Source organism: Diuraphis noxia, unplaced genomic scaffold (assembly GCF_037042655.1).
Source record: "Diuraphis noxia isolate RWA-SAM2 unplaced genomic scaffold, SU_Dnox_SAM2 contig0001, whole genome shotgun sequence".
NCBI classification, from domain to species: domain Eukaryota; kingdom Metazoa; phylum Arthropoda; class Insecta; order Hemiptera; family Aphididae; genus Diuraphis; species Diuraphis noxia.
The window spans coordinates 105,645,790-105,666,714 of NW_028301711.1; the positions used below are offsets into that span (position 1 = coordinate 105,645,790).

Consider the following 20,925-nt stretch of genomic DNA (forward strand, 5'->3'; position numbering starts at 1 on the left):
AATATTTTAAGAATCAATTGATTAATTTATTAGGGGGGGGCTAAGCCCCCCCCAGCCACCCCTAGTTGCGCTTATGCACCTGATGGTATAATTGTAAGTAATTTTAATGAACCAACTAAACTAGTTGAAATAAAATGCCTTACCTTGGTAGTACAGTCGGGTTACAAGATGTTATTGAAAAAGTGAAGTTTATTTCAAAAAATGTTGATGGGTCATTAACATTAAATAAAAAAAATCCATATTATGCTCAAGTCCAACTAGGTTTAGTTCTATTAAACGTAAGTAGTTGTGACTTTGTAGTTTATAACATAATTATGTAGTTATAAAGGTCGATTCACACTATACGGAACGTCAACGTCACGTCACAGACCGGTAACGTCACGTCAAATGTGTTATACATTCACATCAAGACGTCAAACGTAAGCGTCAAATTGTAGGAATGATTGCAGTTTACTGAGGTTGCGTCTACGGAAGTGTACCACCCTAAAGTGTTTTGAAACAATTGTCATCTACTATTTTAGTTGTCTTGTGGTTTTAAATTAAAATATAGATTATCAATTTATTATATAAGTATTTCATCATGCCAAAGTTTAATAAAAAAACGTTAGCAATGATTGCAATTATTTTGGACGAGGAAGAAGAGAATTGTCACCAAAAACGTAGAACAACATGGGTTCGAGAAATGTTAATTAAAAGAAAGCAATTTGGGGAATATCATACATTGTTCAATGATTTACAAGATGAAGAAACTTCATTTTACAAATATTTTAGAATGTCACAACATCAATTTTATGTTCTATTATCTAAAATCGATTTTCAAATCACAAAACAAAATACAACATTTCGAGAAGCTATAAGTGCTAAGGAAAAGTTAATGGTGTGCTTAAGGTAAATATAATAATAATATTCGTTTATAAAATAAAAAAATGTTATAAATTTTACTTGTTTATTTATATATTGACTTCACATATTATAATATTTTACTGTTATTATAAAACTTTGAGTGATTCAGTATTTTAAGAAAACAATAAAATGTCAATACATATTTTGAACATTTGTAGGATCAAAGTTTTCATAAAAATTTTGAGTAGTAGTTGATGTTGATGATGATGGTCTAGAAATAGGAGATGGTGTTGGTGTTTGAATGTATTGCATCGTGTTTTGTGATGGTGCCACTTGAGTGTTAGAGCAAAAATATGATGTTGAAGGATTTACTGATAGTGGGATTTGAGGATTAGCTGATTTATTTTGCAATTGTGCCCACTCTAAATCAGACACTATCCCAAACAGTTTGTTTTTTGCCATGTGTTGGTATTCTGGAGAAAATGTTTTGACAGTAGCAGCCAGCCCTTAGAAAAATGTGTCGATTGGATGCGCATAAGATGTTGCGTTTGGTTCATCATTTGTCTCGTTATCCAATATATATTTCATCAAAACAGATGATGCTGTTTGTGGTTTATTATTTTTTTTTTGTCTTAGAATAATATGAAGCTGGAATTTTCATTTTTTTTGGAGATTTTGTTTTTTGTGATAGCGACCCCATAACCTTACGTTTTGACGGAGTTTCTTTTTCACTTTCTTCATCCTCATTTAGAACATCATTATTTGTAGTTTTGTCATTCTTATTGGAAATATCTTCGTCATTTGACTCTTCACTAGCACTTTCAGGAGATATTATGTTAGAATACGTTTCTCGTTCTTTAAAAATGGTATTACAAAAGACATGCAGTCCTCATACTTCCATTTTTTTTGTATGTCCGCTGCTTGTCCACTTTTTGTTTTTTTCTTTTTTATTGCCTTCCTAAGTTGATCTCTGAGTGAGATCCATCGATTTTTACATGCTTGCCCTATAATATAATATAAATAAAATAAATAAATATAAAAAAAAGGTGGCAATTGGATGTCGCTTTTTGACTGAATGTATAAACATTAGCATTTTCTATAAATCATAATGTTTCTAAAATATTTTTATTTATCTTGAGCATATTTACGGACATTCTAAGTTTATAATTAATTAGGTTTTTTTCTATAGATGTCCATAAAATTTGTTTTTTTTGGGTAAAAAAGCTTGACAATTTAATACATGGCTCCTAATATATTGTTACAATGATATTTGAAAAATATTAAAAATCCGTAGTCACAATTTCAAATATTGACAAAATACGTAAAAATCACGAAAATGAGCAAATTATTTTTAGTTAGAAATTTTTAAAAAATGTTCTTTTCAAATCTAAGATTTAACACAAGATTTCTCAAAAGATTGTTTACCCTTTATTAAAAAAAAATATCTAATACTAAGTCAAATAAATGTTTAACCCTTAGTTAAAATGCTTGGATTTTCTTGGAAAGTGAATTTAGTTGTTACTTTGGGGGGGGGGGGGGGTCGAAACACCAGCTTGTCTAGAATATAAAATAATTATAACTTATAAGTGTAATTATTTAACTTTTAGATTCTTAGCAACTGGTGACTCATTTCAAACCATTGCATTCAGTTTTCGCTTGGGGCATTCTACAGTTCATAATATAATTAAAGATGTCTGTGTAGCCATAATAGATAAGTTATTAGTTGAAGTAATGCCACTACCAAAAGAAGAAGACTGGGAAAAAATTGGGAATGATTTCTGGAATATATGGAACTTTCCAAATTGTTTGGGAGCGCTTGACGGCAAACGTGTGGAAATTTTCGCTCCTCCTAATAGTGGCTCACAGTTTTACAATTATAAACGGACATTTTCAATTGTGTTGATGGCGCTAGTGGATGCGAATTATAAATTCATTGCCGTCGATGTAGGTGCTTATGGAAAGAATAGTGACGGTGGAATTTTCGCGAACTCTAGTTTTGGAAAAGCCCTTGAGAAGAATAAATTAAACGTACCAAAAGATAGAAACCTTCCTGGAACTCAATCTCCTGCGCCTTTTGTAATTGTTGGAGATTTGGCATTTCCCTTAAAACCTTATTTGCTTAGACCATATCCAGGCCCAACGATAAATGGGGACATCGAAAAACAAATATTCAATTATAGATTGTCTCAAGCTCGTCGTGTATCGGAAAATGCTTTTGGAAATTTGGTACAAAAATTTAGAATTTATTTTAGAAGCATAAATTTATTCCCTGAGAACGTAGATAAAGTAATATTAACGACATGCATTTTACATAACTATATCAAAGACAATATACTGATGGCACAGCATTTCGACCCTATCGAAGGAGAACTTAACTGGTCAAATCTACCAAGGCAAGGAGGAAATGCAAACAATTCTGCATTTTATGTACGTGAAACATACAAAACTTTTTTTAATAGTGATATTGGATCATTGGCATGGCAAAAAGACAAATTCGTATAATAATTATATTAAAATAATATAATATTATAAATTAGTAATAATATTATTACTTATTATCATTATTTATTATAATATTATATAAACATATATATATATCATCATTATAATTAGTCTAAATATAATATAATGCAGTAAATAAAATAAGTATTCATTTAAATTAAGTATATAATAAAGTATAATAATAAAGTTACACGTACCTGTTGTGTTCAATTCTTTTCCTATTTTCGTCCATATTATATCTTTATGATGATTATCACTATACTTTTTGTGTGCCATATTGTAAAGTTCATCATATAGACGAACTTTTTCAATTAAATTTTCATCATCCATGATAAAATAATGAAAAAATAACTAAAATATAATTATTTAAATTCACTTAAATTTGACGGAAAAGTTCAGTTGTCACATTCATACTATCCGAACGGACAAGAACGGACCGGTTGCGTCACGTCAAAAAATAGTTTTCGATAAACGTTGCCGTTCCGTGACGGTGACGTTACGTATTGATGACGGTGTATGTGAACATTGCGATATAAATACATAGCAACATATTTTGACGTGACGTTGACGTTCCGTATAGTGTGAATCGACCTTAAATGTTGAATTTGATTTTAATTATTACAAAACATTAATACAAGTTTTAAAAATTGTTTATTTTGAAAAATTATTACATAAAATTTGTGAATTACAAATTTAAAATAAATATACTTATACTTTGAACTTTTTTAGTTAAAATCTTATACACTAAATTTATCATTTACTAAATAAAAAATCAGTTTGACTGAGTTATTAGTACTTATTAATTATTATGTATTAAATACTTAAGACATCGACTGAGCAGTGAGCGGCTGACCGTTTATTTTTAATTTTTATTATGTCCCACATCGGATAGTTATATTTTTGTCCACTAGGGAGCGATTATTAGTTTGTTATATCAATGGGTATCCAGCATCACCTATGCAAAATAATTACATGGGAAAGCAATGATCACTTGGAAATTTAAAATTGGTATATAATTTAAATACTAATAACATGACTTACCAATTAACCATATACGACGTTCTCCATTGTTATAATGAAATTCCATTCCACGTCATTGCCATGGTGATTAACGTATGCCTCTTCATGGACAATTGGAGCGAGAATATTAATATGGGTACAATCTATTGCTCCTAAAGTACCTTCAAAAGGCTGGGGTGCAGATTCAAATTTTTCTCTACCTTTTTGTCATTGAACAGCTGTCATTGGGAATTTTACCCACTGTCTCAAAAGACGCTGGTTAATAGCATTTGTTACACTACTAATAGATCGACTTACAGATGGCTGGCTTATGTTAAGGATAGAATTACCACCCAAACCTCTTTGGTAACTACCTTGAGCGTAAAAATGAACAGTAATGCTATGTACTGACGTCCCGCTGAGACATCTAAACACGCATATACACGTAGATATGTATAAGTTACCCTGGGGCGTATGATTTCGCCAACCAATTATATTGTGTAGGACCTCAATAGTTATATCGAAGGCCAAACTTCTAGCCTTTCCAAAATATTACCATAATTGGAATTAAATATACGAAATATTAAATATGAAATCGTAGTCTTGGCAGGCGTATCTAGAGATATGATTAATGTCGTCGGGTTATGGAGATTACGTATCGCGAATAACCAGGATGTGGACCGACCGGTCGCATGGGCGTGGGAAGCTGCGATATTTAAATAATAAACGCGTACGCTTTTGCACGACTCGGCCATGGACACATACGTATCTTATCGATAGGAGAGGAAACGCAGAGAGTAGGACTAACTGGACTATATAGGAGAGCCCCGATTAGACCCAATTCAGACGTGAGCCACCAGAGTCAGAACAAGCACCTTCACGCCAGACACCAGTCCAATTTAATTATTCGGACTTAGAATATTTTACAATTAAATCAGTTGTGCAGTAAAAGTGTTTTATTTACATAGTAACCAAATAAATATCTAATAAATTAACCACATATTAAGTTGTTATACTTATTACACCCAATCCATCTACCTCAACACCAGTCGTTTGTCCTCCTGTATGCTGGGACGCTACAAATTTGGCGCAGTCGGTAGGATTTTCCATCAACGGGAAGCTGAAAAATTTTTGTTTTCAACTTCACGGAGGCAACTCACCCAAGAGTCACGTTTGGAGGACTGATCACCTTCCAGCAACTCCGGGAAAAAGAGAATCTACGTAGCAAGCAGCTAGAGCAGTCAGGACAACAACAAGAGCAACAATGGAAGCAACTCAAGCAGTGACAGTATTGTGAGTTGTAATTTAAGTTTTGGGGTACTTATTTATGTAGGAATTTTAATTATAAGGCTCTGTCACGTCTCCTTTGGATCTGTTAGGACCATCGTATAAAATTTATTGTGAAGGTGTATATATATATATTATCTACTTAAAGAAATAATATGGTAGGTAATGTATAAAAGAGTAGGAAAATTTTGAGAAATATGTATATGTTATCTACTTAAAGAAATAATATGGTGGGTAATGTATAAAAGTGTAGGATAATTTTGAGTATATAAAGGGTATATGTACCGATAAAAGTGTTATAAAGAGAATAAATGAGTATAAAGTGAATTTAAATAATTGTTATATGAGGATAATTTTGTGGTATAAATTAATATAAAATGAATATAAGTGAAAATAAATGAGAATAATTTTGAGATATAAAAGTGAATATAATATAATTGAGAAAATAATAAAGAGTATATATATAATTGGAATTACGCGCGTAATGTAATGTAATGTCATATAATGTAATGACATATAATAAATTGAATTGAAATAAAGAGATATTGAGTTAAAAAATAATTGAGTTTATTAAATGGTAGTTAAACCATAGTTTTTGTGATTTTGAGAAATATTGATATAAATGGATAATTGAGTTTTAAAAAGAAGAAATAAATAAGTGAATAAATATTTGAAATAAATGTGCGCACATACAAATTGAATTAAAAGAGAAATACTAAAGAGTAAAATTGAATAAAGTGTAATTGAGAAAAGATATATAATAGAGTAGCTTAGGGGCCCTAGAATAAGCATTATATTAAATAAATCGTAGTGAATATTGGAGTATTGGGTAATAAATATTATAGTTACTATTAGTAGGTAATTAAATTAAGAATTTCAAAATAAATATTTTGAACAGTCATAGAATTAATAATAAATAGTGGTTATTAAATAAATAGTGATAGAATAGTTAGCGAAATTAGAATACAATTTAGGTATTAAATTTTAGGCACATAAAATAAATAAATAATTTTATTTAAATAATTTTACTAAATGAATAAAATATACATTGATGAATAAAAATTTGGGAGATACGTCAGAGAATCCGACAGGGAATTTAACGGAAATAAATAACGATAGTACTGCGGACATAGGCGTACAGGTAGGAGAGGCAAGCGGTGCTAGCGTCCCACACAGCACATGTAGTCCAGTGGTTATTTAATGGATGACTGACATATCCATATCACGTCTAGTCCACAAGTTACTTCGGATAGATATCATATAGATATCCATACAAGATTACTTCTGGACTAAATTTAATATGGATATGTTGGTCATCTATTAAATATCCACAATATCATAATGATACGCCGGTATAGTCGGTATATAGATGCGGTTGTTATATCAATGTAGTGATAGTGTATAATAACATTTAAATATATAATAGGTATCTACCTATATTTTATTATAAATTATAATAATACCAATTGAATGTAAATATATTTATAATAATATTGTATAATAATTTTACTATATAATTATATATATATTACTATATAATTTTACTATAATTTTAATTGTTTACCGCCACAGCTTCAGTGCTGCAGTGGCCAGTGATATTAGGAAAAAAGGTCTGAATAATAAACCGAAAAAAGTCCAGGGAAATTAAAAATAATTTAAATATACATTATTTATTAAATTTAAATAAAATTTTAGTTCCATCAAATTTTTCCCTGGACTTTTTTACCATTTACCGCTGCAGTGTAGCTAGTGTAACATTACTAACATACTACATAGATTATAGAATATAGAATTTAAACTATAGTGTAGTGGGGCGGATGCACAATTGCACAGTGCAGAAAATAATAATATATAGGTATATTGACTTTATCTCCTTCCAAAAATAGAAGACGCTAATTTGCTTTTGCTAAGTGCGTGCGTGACTGCGGGTGCCTCTGTCCACTAGTATAATATTCTCCCACTAAAGGCACCAACACATTCGGCGTCATCTGCTGTATCTACTCCGTATAGTGTTTAAAGTCTTTCTTATCGCAATTCGCAATATCGCTTTTGGAATGACAATCAGACAATTATGTTTTTGGGTTTTCAGTTATATTTAATATTTATCAATTTATCATTAATATTGCGATGTGGCTAATCGTTTCCCGCGCAAGCATACACACAAGAGCACAGCATACAACTTATTATTGATACATGGGCACAGTGTGTTATCGTGTACTTGCGTATTGCAGTGTATAATTACTGTATATCACTTTAGTCGTAGCTAGTATACTTCGTAATCATAATTAATAATTATTACCAAACTTATAAGTTGTATTGTTATTTGTTTGAACGTGGACCGCCATTTCTGGAGTTTGGCATCTTGGCCGCTAAACGCGCAGTCTGAATTCTGAATAGAATCGTCTAAAAACTATATAGACGCAACTTCCGCTCTAGCGCGCTGGTCGTCACTCGTCACTCGTCAGCCTGCGATTTATCCCCGCCGGTTTCTTGTTTCTTGTTCCCGGTTCGACTCCGACTTTGACAGTTTGAATGTTTGATGCGCCGTCATTATATTATATTATATTATTTGTTATTACGTAATCAATACTCATTATTGTCTCTTGTCATAATAGTGTCGTTTTCGTCGTTCTAGCCGTTCTAGGCTCTAGTTTTAATCCGCTTTAATCCTTGTTTTCATATAGCGCATAGTATTATATGTTGGTGGTTGGTCTATGCTTATGTGCTACGGTCCTATATACTATATACAGTAAACGGATAAGTGTCTTTTGTTGTGCCGTTGTGCGTCTTCATCCACGTTATTATTCCTGTTTGCCACCCGAAACCACGTGATGCGCTAGTTTGAGCTTTTTATTTATATTAATTATATTATATTATAAATGCTTATAATAGCACAAGCAGTAGTGACAGTACGTTTCCGCCTTAACGCATGACTTCTGCGCGAGCCCGTACTTTTCGTGTGCTGTTCTATCCGAGCCACACCGCGTAACCGTTAGGTCTGCGCGAGTCCGTATAATAGTTGTCGTGTACCGTTCTTTCCTAGCCACCGCGTGACCGTAAGGTCTGCGAGAGTCCGTATACTTGTGTGCCGTTCTGTCCGAGCCACCACGTGACCGTAAGTCCGTAAAGTCTGTGCTACTCCGTATATAGTTGTGTACCGTTCTGTCCGAGCCACCACGTGACTGTCACAGCGTTCAACATTTCAGATCAATCTACGCATTATTGGACCCACGGTCGACAGAGTGATCCGTGTAACGTCACAATAGGTGTATTCACTATAATAGGTATGTTATTTAATTTAATATAATAACTTACTATAATATTATAGAGCTTAAATATAAATATATATATAATAAATTAATTACAGCGTTCACCTCCGCTACCGATCACGGCCCGGGTTGCTAGTATAATAATAATATTAATATTATATAGAAGGCTCATCGTCAGCTCGACGCCGATGATCTGAGCAGATCGTATAATAAATAGTATACTTATATATATATATATACTTCATATTATTATTTTAGAAAAATAACTCGGCACTGCCTTATTATTGTTCATCACATATTTGTATTTAAAAATACCTAGGTACCTATATTTTTTAATTCCTATTTATTTACCCACCTATACATGCAGATACTAATATAAATTAATATTAGTATTATTTTGAGCATATGCGTACCAATAAGGTGCGTACCTATTGAATTTTTATAAATTGCATTAAAAATATATTAGGTATAGGTAAATATGTATATATATATATATATATTAATTTAATATTATTCATAAGTTCTACTACCAATATAAGAAATATATCTGAATTTATCCCCTTGGATAATGAGACTGGCATAACTCAAAATTTGGTACGATATTAGATATGATTAATTAAACTATACCATCAGAACCATAAACTTTTTTTACTACAAAGTGATAGAACACTATATAATATACAAACATCATACTTAATTAAATTCAGTCACAGATTTTTGTCCTTATAGATAAGTTGCACATAATGTCAAAACGAAAAACAAAAGATATTAGTTGTATAAGTCAAAGGACATTTAGGCGTAGGGTAGCTACTGACTTTAATGCAGCTCTGCAAGATAGTGATAATAGTTTAGATGAAGATCGGGCCACACATTTGCCAATTACTAGTCATCATGAATCTGCAGTAGTTCCTGATAGTGATCAAAACCTTTTTCTCAATGGATCTGTCACCAAAGGCAGTAATAATATTATGATTAATGATAATACCACTATCAGTACCAGCTTTACTGAACATGCCGACTATAATAGTACTTCAAATGATATTCATAATTTAATATCTGATAATTTGCAAAATTTCACATCTTCAGATTCATCTTTCTCAGAATATGATAACAATTGCATACAATATATAGATTACTCCAACTGTGAATCTGAATCTTTTGAGGAGAAACTGAAAACTTGGGCACTAAAATATAAAATTAAATTAAATGCTTTAGATGGATTACTAGTGATACTTAGGGATGAAGTATGTGGTCAATTTCTTCCTAAAGACTCAAGAACATTATTAAAAACTCCCAGAACTTCTGTAATTAAAAGTGTAGAACCCGGGCATTATTGTCATTTTGGTTTAAAAGTTGGCTTAAGAGAAGCAATGCAAAAAGAAACTATAAAATTTTCTTCTCACCATAATTCAAATATCGGGCTCAAAATATCAACTGATGGCTTGCCATTATCTGATAGTAGTAACAGTCAGTTATGGCCAATTTTGGGCTGTTTAGTTGGGAGCTCTTATATATTTGTAATAGGTGTTTATCATGGTCTTTCTAAACCAAACGATTCAAATGTTTTTTTTCAAGATTTTGTGAATGAGATGATAGATATTGTTAACAATGGATTTTTATTTGATGACACAGTGTATAGAGTGTATATACATAGCATTATTTGTGATGCTCCAGCAAAATCATTTCTTGTCAAAATAAAGGGTCACTCAGGTTATTTTTGTTGCACCAAATGTACTCAAGAAGGTGAGTTTTTAAATGGCCGCATATGTTTCCCAGAAACTAAAAATAATATTTTAAGGACTGATGAGGCATTCATGCGACATGAGTATGAGGACTTTCATCAGGGACAATCAATTTTACTGCATATTCCAAATTTTAAGCAACCTATTACTAGAATATGTTTGGATTATATGCATTTAATATGCATCGGTGTTGTTAAGAAAATCATTAAATTGTGGCTAGAGGGCAAACCACATTGTAGATTCGTACGTTTACCTCATGCTAAAATATTGCTGTTGACTTCAAAATTATTATCTATAAAACATTTTATTACAAATGACTTTGCTCGAAAACCACAAAATATTGAATTTATTGGTAAATGGAAAGCCACAGAATTAAGACAGTTCTTGTTATATACCTGTCCAGTTATTCTAAAAGATATTTTACATCCACAAGTTATAGATCATTTTATGACACTCCATGTGGCTGTGCGAATTTTGTGTAGTAAGAGTCTTCTGCAAAAATATTCTGATTATGCCCAAGAACTGTTACAACATTTTATTAATACATTTATAATTTTATATGGAAAAGAATTTGTTTCTCATAATGTTCACGGAGTGTTGCATATTGTAAATGATGCCAAATTATTAGGGACTTTGGATGAATTTAGCGCTTTTCCATTTGAAAATAAACTTAGATTACTTAAACGACAGTTGCGGAAATCTGATAGACCTCTCCAACAACTCCATAGGAGGTACTTCGAGGAATCTATTAATATGACCAAACCAGTTAACCCCTCATTAGTAAATAAGTACACAAAAAAACATTTAGAAGGTCCAGTTATTGAAACTTCTGATGTCGATAAGCAATATAAAAAAGCTAAAATTAAGAATCTCTGTATACATATTATTAGTCCTGATAACTATTATATGTTACACGATAAAAGTATAATAGTTATCAGCAATATTGTATTTGATAAAGTTCTTAAATGTATGACAGTTTTAGGGAAAAAATATTTTAAGTATTCAGATATTTATAAAACACCATGCAATTCTTCAATAATTGATTGTTGGGTTGTTGAAGATTTAGAATCTAACTTCCAAAGTTGGCCAATATTGGAAATAAAATACAAGTGTCTGGCTTTACCTATTTATGCTGGTAGTGATAAGTTAGCCATGTTTCCAATTTTACATGGTGATTGTTCGCAGATGTAATTTTCTGATATTTGCATCTTACTATGCTATATTTTATATTAAATTATTGTAAATACTGTTCTAAATTTAAATATTTGTAAATAAACATATATCATGTAATATAATATACACACAAAAAAAAAATACTAATTTTGTAAATACTTTTATTAGACTTAATTTGTCCTACATAAAACTGCAATGTCTGAAGAAAACAAAATATGGAGTGTTGTTGAATTTGACGATGGCAGCATCCATATAGTCCCTCGAAATTGGTTTTTTTTTGACAAATCCGCAAAATTAAAATGTTATTGGCCAACTCAAGGAACATTTAAAACGATCACCGCATACATAAAAGCAGTTAAAAAAATGGCTAGCCCTGATGAAAACTGGCCGGTATTTGAAGCTCAAATACTATCAGGTTCTGGTAATAGTTGACATTTTTTTAATTTCTACTAATAATGATTACATTGATTAGATGTCAAATAATCTCTCGAATAATTTACAGATGATTTTGATGTTGCATACAAGAAACTCAAAAAAGCGGAAACTTATACTGATTTAACAACAGATGCCGAACAAGACAAGCTTAGCAGAAATTTAAGGCACAAAAAAAGAATAAGAAGTTCATCATCGTCAACTGATGAAGATAATTCATCTAAAGTTACTTTAGTTAAACTACCTGCTGTACCAAAACCTCCTTCAAGTGGAAATAACAATACATCAGATAAAGACCAAAAAAAGTTAGCTTCTGTAACTGAACGGTTATAAGTAGTATATATTTGTATGTTCACAGCCAGCTTTTCCACGGTAATTTTTTTTTTTCAAGGGGAAAATTCTCCCTTGGAGCACTCTGATTTACCGCGTAACACAATACGGTGATTACACAAGATTGTCCACCTATTTGCGCCTTACACAAAAATATTTACCGTATCAACTATTTTTCCCCGTTTTTTAAAATTTTTTCAATCAAATATTTTTATAAAAATTATATTTCAAGTAAAGAACACAAATTATTTAATAAACTTTTTTTATTTTGTTCAATAAAATTACACAAGTTTTCTTACTTCTCTAGTAAAAGGTACATATTCTACAATACGATCATGAATTAACAAACAATAAGCAGTTACACCTGTAAGAGATTCCGATGCTTCAATTTCCAATTGAACATCCACTGCTGAGGCTGTTGCCGAATCATTCTGTTTTGAAGTATCAATAACTATAATGGGTGCGTTCGATAGAAAAGTAGATGGACTCAATATAGGGTTCCGTATACTTTTTTCGTAATACGATTCTTGAAACGATGTATACATATCATATAATAATGTAAAATTATTTTTTGAAAAATCTAAATTCAAATTATCATACGGATATGCAATCGAGTTTAGAAATACTTTAACGTTCGTTAGATTACAATGGTCGAATATACTACAATCTTTTGTTAGTGTATTTTTACGACCTTTTTGTAATCCAATTATAATAAATCGTGGTTTTTCTAATTTTGAAGCGGTTTTCAAGTTCCATACTACTTTTTTAGTAGTCCCGAGTTCAGGATATTCAAAAGTTTCAAAAGATCTAAAAGGAATAAACAAACTTTTTTCTTTTTCTACAAGTTTCAATAACTTTAACCTTTCTTCATCATCAACAGTAATATGCGGAACCTTCCAGACTATTTTATTTAATACAACTTTACCTGAAGCAGCAACTATATCACTTTTAAGACTTAACGCATTTAAATCAGTATGACTTCGAGTTAATATTAATTCCAATCTTGAATTTACTAATATTTTTTTATAATCTTCAAACAGTCCTAACCAATATTTCAATGGAATGCAAGCACTGAATTCACCTTTATCGTTTGTTAATTGTGTTCCATTTTTCAAATTCCAGCCAGAATTTTCGTAACAATTATAGTTATCTGGTGTACCAGATAAGTATCCTTTCAGCGAGCTTGTGATTCCAAGAACACGTGTGCTATCTACTTCTATTCCATTTATTTCTAATCGTATTTGTTCGAAGAGGTATGAATAACCATTATTACACAGTTTCACTTTATCAGGTTCAGATATTGTTCCTTCTAAAAAAATAAAGCTCTCGTGTAGATACGGATAAACATCTGTTTGCTGTACTGATATTCGTATTTCATCATTATTATTAAACGATGTTGTGTACGGTGTATATGAATGATATTCAATTTTCGTTATTTTAGAATCCGTCTCGTACCGTGAACTTATATCTAAAATATCACTTTCAGGCATTTTGTTTTAATTGATAACCTAGAGCTTGCAAAATTTTTTTATTTTTCAACGTCAATTTTTTTACTTTATTTGATGTTACCGGTACCACTTTAGTCTTATGACTAGTTGAACTGATCTGAAGTAGCGGATTTATATTGAATTTTAATCCCATATCAAGATCCGTAACGTTTAATATGTAACACGATTGTCAATGCCTCACCAAAATTGTTAATCAATTTATGATCTTGATCAACTAACTGAACGGTTATCGTATCAATATTTGTTTTATTCAATTTGTAATATATTAAATTTGACGGTGACTGTACTACTTTCGATCCTAGCGTTTCACTAGGGAAAAACTCATAAATCGAATGACTTTGAAGATGGTTGTTGAATGATCCTTGAGCTATATTACACATTACTTTTATAGAATTAATTGTGTTTAAATTCATAGGTTTTTCCGATCTATGAGTAGATAAGAGTCTTTCATACTCTGGCTTATATTCTCGTTTTTCAAAACCCAATACAGGTGCCATGCTATGTGCAATCTCAAAGTGTAGTATTCCATTACATTTTATATTTGATCTGAAATCGTTAGGATCAACCGAAATGTCACATGTTAACTGAGTTTTGAATTTTTCATTATAAATATTTATTTGTTCCTTAACGCGATGCTTAATATCTTTAATTTCATAACATCCCTCTTCCAGTTTAATATAACACCACATACGATCATTATTATTATTATGATCACCTACTTCTATAGCAAATTTATTATTATGTTTATTGATATTCGGGAATGAATTAAATGTCTGCAAACATAACAAAGCAATTTCTGAATCTTCGTAAAGGTTTATAGACGGAAAATAATTTGCAGAAAATGTGGTTTTGTCCCCGGTTAAACTTAAAGTGACTGACTCGTACATTCTAATATCTGAGATATAAATTTAATAATGAAACTAGTGACGCTTAATATGCAGAGCAACTGTCAATGTCTCATTAAAGTTATTGATCGGATTATTGTTTTGATCAACTAACTGTACAGTTATTGAATTAATGACTGTTTTGTTTAATCTGTAATATATCAAATTTGGTGGCGACTGAACTACTTTCGATCCAGTTCTTCCACTAGGGAAAAACTCATATATTGAATGACTTTGAAGTTGATTGTTGAATGACCCATGTGCTATATTACACATAACTTTTATAGAGTTAATTGTGTTTAAATTAGCAGCTTTTCCCGAACGAAGATCTTCATGTAATGGTCCATAGGTTCTCTTTTCAAATCCAAAAACAGATGCTATACTGTTTGGAACATTTAACTTTAGTCTTCCATTGCATTTAATGTATGTTCTAAAATCGACGTGATCAATAGATACGTTGAATGTTAGCTGTGTTCCCCATTCATTATTGAAGTGATATAACTCTTTCTTAATTTTGTTGTTAATATCTTCAATTTCATAACATCCTTCTTCCAAAATACATATAAACGTTTTTTGTTTATGCGCATGATTTAATGACGGAATTACATCTATCTCCAGTCGGTTATTAGTTAAATTTATGTTTGGAAATAAATTTCGTGTTTTCAAATATAACAAAGCTATTTCCGAATCCTCGTAAACGTTAAGAGGTGGGAAATAATTCGTGGATAATAAAGTTGTGTTTCCAGTCAAACTTAATGTAACAGATTCATGCATAATAAAAATTCAAGACATAAATGTCCACAGTTGAATGAATTGAAATCTTGATAGTTAGAATAATTATATATTATTTTATACTCTTTAAAATAGTGTTGTAATTCAATTGGTGGAGGTAAATCACCAAAGCTATCAAAATATACTACTTTATCTTTATTTTTATGAAACGCTACCCAATGACTTCCATTACCTGAAGATATATCTAAGTTTAAAATACCACATTCATTTACATACGGTTTTTTAGGTAAGTTATCACGTGAAAACACTCCACGGAAATGATTGATTTTCAACTTTGTTATACATTTTATAATATCTTCTGACGAAAGCGGTCTGTTAGGTAGCGTATTTAACAGTTTTTTTTCCATACCTTGTTTTTGTTTAAATTTAAACCACTACCTTTTTTTCTTTTTGAATTTTGAATTGCATTATACACACTAGCACCTCCAGACATTAAGCTACCAAGTGCTGACAATCCCGCAAATATAGGTATTAAGGGAATTACACCTCCTGTTTGTCTCGGTGGTAAAATCAGTCTTTTGCTACCATTTTTTTTCTTAGACATTCTTTTTTTCTTTACTGCTATCATAAGATTTTTTATTTTTGTAGCACGTTTCTTTTTATAACCCATTCCTATTTTTCTTTTAGCTTTCATCGCGTTTGTTACTGCATATGCAACAATTTTCTCCTTTTTAGGAGTATCTATAGCTTTAAATCTTTCCCAAGCACGATTTTCTAACACTTCATCAGCTTTATGTCTATCGTTTAAATTTTTACTAGATGCATACGCAATATCGTGATCACGACAAGCAGTATCCAATGGATTTATTCCTATGTCACCACGATTTAATCTTTTTTTTAATTTTGTACCTGGCCCACAAAACTGATAACCTGGAACATGAGATTCAAACGGAAGACTATTTATAAGAGAGTTTACAATACCTTTACCAGTCTTTTTCGATTTACACTTTCGAGTTGAACGCATCATCAATAACTGAATATAAAATAAAAATCTTTGAGTATTTATAAGAAAATGGATTTAATTGAACAGAAAGATAAATTAGAAATAATAAACGTAGATGTACAAATATCGAAAAAACCATCAAGACATGGTTCGTTATTACCTGATACTATACGTGCTATATTAGTTGGTCCTAGTGGATCGGGTAAAACAAATATAATGTACAATCTAATCACACATGAAAACGGGTTAAGATTTGAAAATATTTATTTATACTCTAAAACCTCTAATCAAGAAAAATATGTTTTGTTAAAAAAAATAATGGATGATATACAAGGTGCTAATTTGTTCATATTTACAAACGCAGATAAAGTTATAAAACCTAACTTAACTAAGAAAAATTCTATTATAATTTTTGATGATGTAATATGTGACTCACAGTCTGTTATTAGAGAATACTTTAGCATCTGTAGACATTCAGGTGCTAGCTCCGTATTTCATTTAGCACAAACATATTCTAAAATACCAAAACAGTTGGTAAGAGATAACTCAAACTTTTTAATAATTCTGAAACAAGATGACATGAATTTACGTCATATATTCAATGATCATTCGTCGACAGATATGGATTTCTCAGAATTTCGGAAAATTTCTCATTTATGTTGGAATCAAAGTGATTATGGGTTTATGGTTATTGATAAAACTCGAGAAATGAATGAAGGAAGATATAGATGTGGTTTTCATACGTTTATTAAAATAAAATAATTATATATATATAATATATATATAATGTAACATTGTTATTATCTACATAGTCTTGCCAGTGGTCATACGATACAGTAATATTGAGTTTATTATTTACTATGAACAAAGAAAAAGTTTTGCTGAAAAATTTAATAATATCAAAAAAAAATATTAAACGAAAAATAATGGAAATGAAACGTGGTATTATAGATTCAGATAACTATTTCCGTGAAGCATTTAAACCAATAACTGAACCACTCAGTACAAAAATAGAAAAAAATACATCGTGTAACTTACAACTAGCTGATTATAAAAATGCAGAAACCTCATACACTAGTGGAGAAAATGAAGATGATGAATTAAATTCGACATTTGTAAATTTTTTTGAACGTCCTAAATCACAACGTTATGATAAATCTTATGGTTTACATTATGATAGAACTAGTGATTCTTACAAAATAGGAGATTACTCTGTAACTTTTAGCCATGGTAACTTACAGCTGCTTAATAAATACTATCCATGGACATTAGGACTACAGTCTTTATTATGTGAGAAAGAACCAAAAAATACAACTATACAAGATATGGAATCTTATTACGATATTTTGAAAACTTCTCGAGTTCATTTAAAAGCGGATGGGAAACCAAAAACCTCAAAGTTTCATAAATGGGCGACCGTTGTAAAACCTCTCTACGAAAGAATGAAAAATGAAGAAAAACAGTTAAACGAAGAAATAGTTAAAATTAATAACTCTAGAGCTCCTCGGATAAGCTTTAAACAATTAAACGAACATTTATCTAGTTCGAGTGCTAAACGTAGTAACGTTCATAATAATACAACCATAACAAATGAACCATTTGATTTTAACCCTACAGCAAACAGTTCTATGTCTGTAGATCCTCCAGTTGAAAAGATGTTTAATTTTACTGCATCACCACATGCTAAGAAAGGTTCTGGTTTATATAAAGATGTAATACCTCAAACACAGTTAGTTTATTATGATGATCCAAATGAATTAGTAACTAGATTAAATCTTTTAACATCATCACAAAGAGTTGGTAATACTGGCGTTAGTAATGAAATCATATCTATTTTAGAAGAATTACGTGAGAGGAATATTATAGTATAATGACAACCTTAGAGAATATAGCTAATGAGCTACATCGACCAGCGAGAAAAATATTTCCTAGACGTAGCGTAGTTACACGGTTTAAAGATGATCTCTGGCAAGCTGATTTAATAGACATGCAGTCACATTCTAGACAAAATAAAGGTTTTAAATTCATTTTAATCATAATTGATACATTTACCAAGTATGTATGGGTAGAAGCATTGAAAAATAAAACAGCGGAGGAATGTACAAAAGCTATGTTTAATATATTGAAAAAAGCTAATCCAAAATTGTTACAGACAGATAATGGTACAGAATTTTATAATAATCAATTTCAAGATTTAATGAAAAAATATAAAATTAAACATTATAGTTCATTCAGTGTCATTAAGTGTTCAATTTGTGAACGTGTAATACAAACTCTTAAAAATAAAATATATAAACATTTTACTGCAACAGGTACATGGAATTGGTATAATACAATATCAAAAATTATACAAAACTATAATAATACAAAACATAGAACAATTAAATGTACACCAAGTGAAGCTCGAATGGATGCAAACAAAATTAAACTTAACACACATACAAATATCAAAACATTATACAAACCAAAATTTAAAATTAATGACAAAGTAAGAATATCTAAATATAAACATATATTTGATAAGGGATACACACCAAATTGGACGACAGAAATATTTACAATTTCAAAAATTTTACATACAAATCCAGTAACGTATCAATTAAAAGATGAATCGAACAATATAATCTTAGGTGGTTTTTATGAACAAGAAATTAAATTAACTGATTTTCCAAACACCTTTCTTGTTGAACGTGTTATAAAAAAAGTTGGGAATAAAATGTTTGTCAAGTGGTTAGGTTTTGATACAAGTTATAATTCATGGATAACGTTGTCAGATATATTAAAATAAAATTTTATATTATATTATTTTTATCATATTATTATATTTTACCTTTTTACTGTTTTTCTTTGATAACAATAAAAATTTGTTTATTTACATGAAACATTTAACAATTAAAACATTATATAATACTGATAGATAGCGCTTTTTGTTTATTTCGATTGCGGATATATAAAGTTTTTTAATTTATAGTGGCCATAAGCCAATGTATTAATCCCATCATCCATTATATAACGTTTATCATCGTTAGCACTAAGAACAAGCTTAGTCATAGTTTTCGAATGGACAATATGTTTATTGGATTGAATAAAATTCATTTTTCTATGAGTTTGTTTATCCTCAACAGTTATATGGTTTATAAATGCATTTAATATATCCATGTAATTTTCAAATTTCATGTGATTTTTAATTATATACTTTTTTATACCTTTTGCTTTTTTTTCCTCAACACTATGTACAGTTTTATACGCATATAATTTCGGTCTTAATGAGACAAATTCTTTTAGAATTATTCCTTTCATTTCATTCTTAAAATATCCTGGTTGATTTTTATGTGTCTCACTGAAACAATAATGGTCTTTAGGATAATTAGATGTATCAAAATATGGTAGTAAACTATTTTTTAAATCATCGAAAAAATTTGTTGTTTGGATAGCGTATACCAACGAATCAGTATCTGAATACAAAGAACTAATTTTAGCACCATATTTTTTTTTCATTACATTATAATGAAAGTCATACATAAATGTTTTTGAAACATCTAAAATTGCGAATCCTACATAAATTGCCTTGTCAAATTTAATGATTTCCTTACGCTGATGAATAGCCATAAGATTCTCAGTGTATATAGTTCTGTCTTTAAAATTAGTTTTAACCATTAATTTCCTAGCTTTTTTTGCTGATGAAACAAGTTTTATAGAAGTTCTTGCGCGAACATTTTCCATACATTTACCGAAAACGCTATTGATTAACAACTTCCAAAAATTTTTTTCAAACTCGTTTTTAGCTTCAACTCTCATAGTTGTACACAATTCAATGTATGATGCCATCCATTTGCTTTGTGAAAAGCTAATAGCTCGATGAATTTTCGTCACTTTAATACCGTTTAAAATCGCCTGTTTTAAGTTTTTATAATGTACTATATAGTTTTTTTTTGATGATAATGTAGTAAGCAATTTCTTAGCTTTAGAATTAGGAGGACACTCATTAATGGGTAAAAATGGGAAATCATTATGACTTTTATGTAAATACTTAGGGTACTCGATATCAACTTCTAATATATACCCAACTTCTGAATCATCGGCAATTTTAGTGACATCGATATTGAGATCATTAACCCACTCAAAATCTTTGAAAGGCAATTCTGTTAACATAGATTTACCATACAAATTTACACAGTCAAGATATGTAATCCATGTGATTGGTTCATTCGAATTATAGTC

General features: G+C 30.3%; 3 protein-coding genes and 1 pseudogene across 3 annotated transcripts; 2 read left to right on the plus strand and 2 right to left on the minus strand.

Moving 5' to 3' along the window:
- Nucleotides 1-1,035: 1,035 nt before the first annotated feature.
- Nucleotides 1,036-3,675, minus strand: LOC149063117 (uncharacterized; annotated as a pseudogene).
- Nucleotides 3,676-8,542: 4,867 nt separating this feature from the next.
- LOC149063118 (uncharacterized) lies at nucleotides 8,543-12,788 on the plus strand. The gene is made up of 3 exons (XM_089215723.1): nucleotides 8,543-8,915; nucleotides 11,984-12,236; nucleotides 12,318-12,788. The coding sequence occupies exons 2-3, from the start codon at nucleotides 12,011-12,013 to the stop codon at nucleotides 12,578-12,580; spliced, it is 489 nt and encodes a 162-aa protein (XP_089071849.1). The 5' UTR covers nucleotides 8,543-8,915; nucleotides 11,984-12,010; the 3' UTR covers nucleotides 12,581-12,788.
- Nucleotides 12,789-12,822: 34 nt separating this feature from the next.
- On the minus strand, nucleotides 12,823-14,069 carry LOC149063119 (uncharacterized). The gene has a single exon (XM_089215720.1). It carries the CDS (start codon nucleotides 14,065-14,067, stop codon nucleotides 12,859-12,861), a length of 1,209 nt encoding a protein of 402 aa, XP_089071846.1. The 5' UTR covers nucleotides 14,068-14,069; the 3' UTR covers nucleotides 12,823-12,858.
- A 3,495-nt stretch (nucleotides 14,070-17,564) lies between these two features.
- On the plus strand, nucleotides 17,565-18,644 carry LOC149063120 (uncharacterized). The gene has a single exon (XM_089215921.1). It carries the CDS (start codon nucleotides 17,565-17,567, stop codon nucleotides 18,573-18,575), a length of 1,011 nt encoding a protein of 336 aa, XP_089072047.1. The 3' UTR covers nucleotides 18,576-18,644.
- Nucleotides 18,645-20,925: the final 2,281 nt, after the last annotated feature.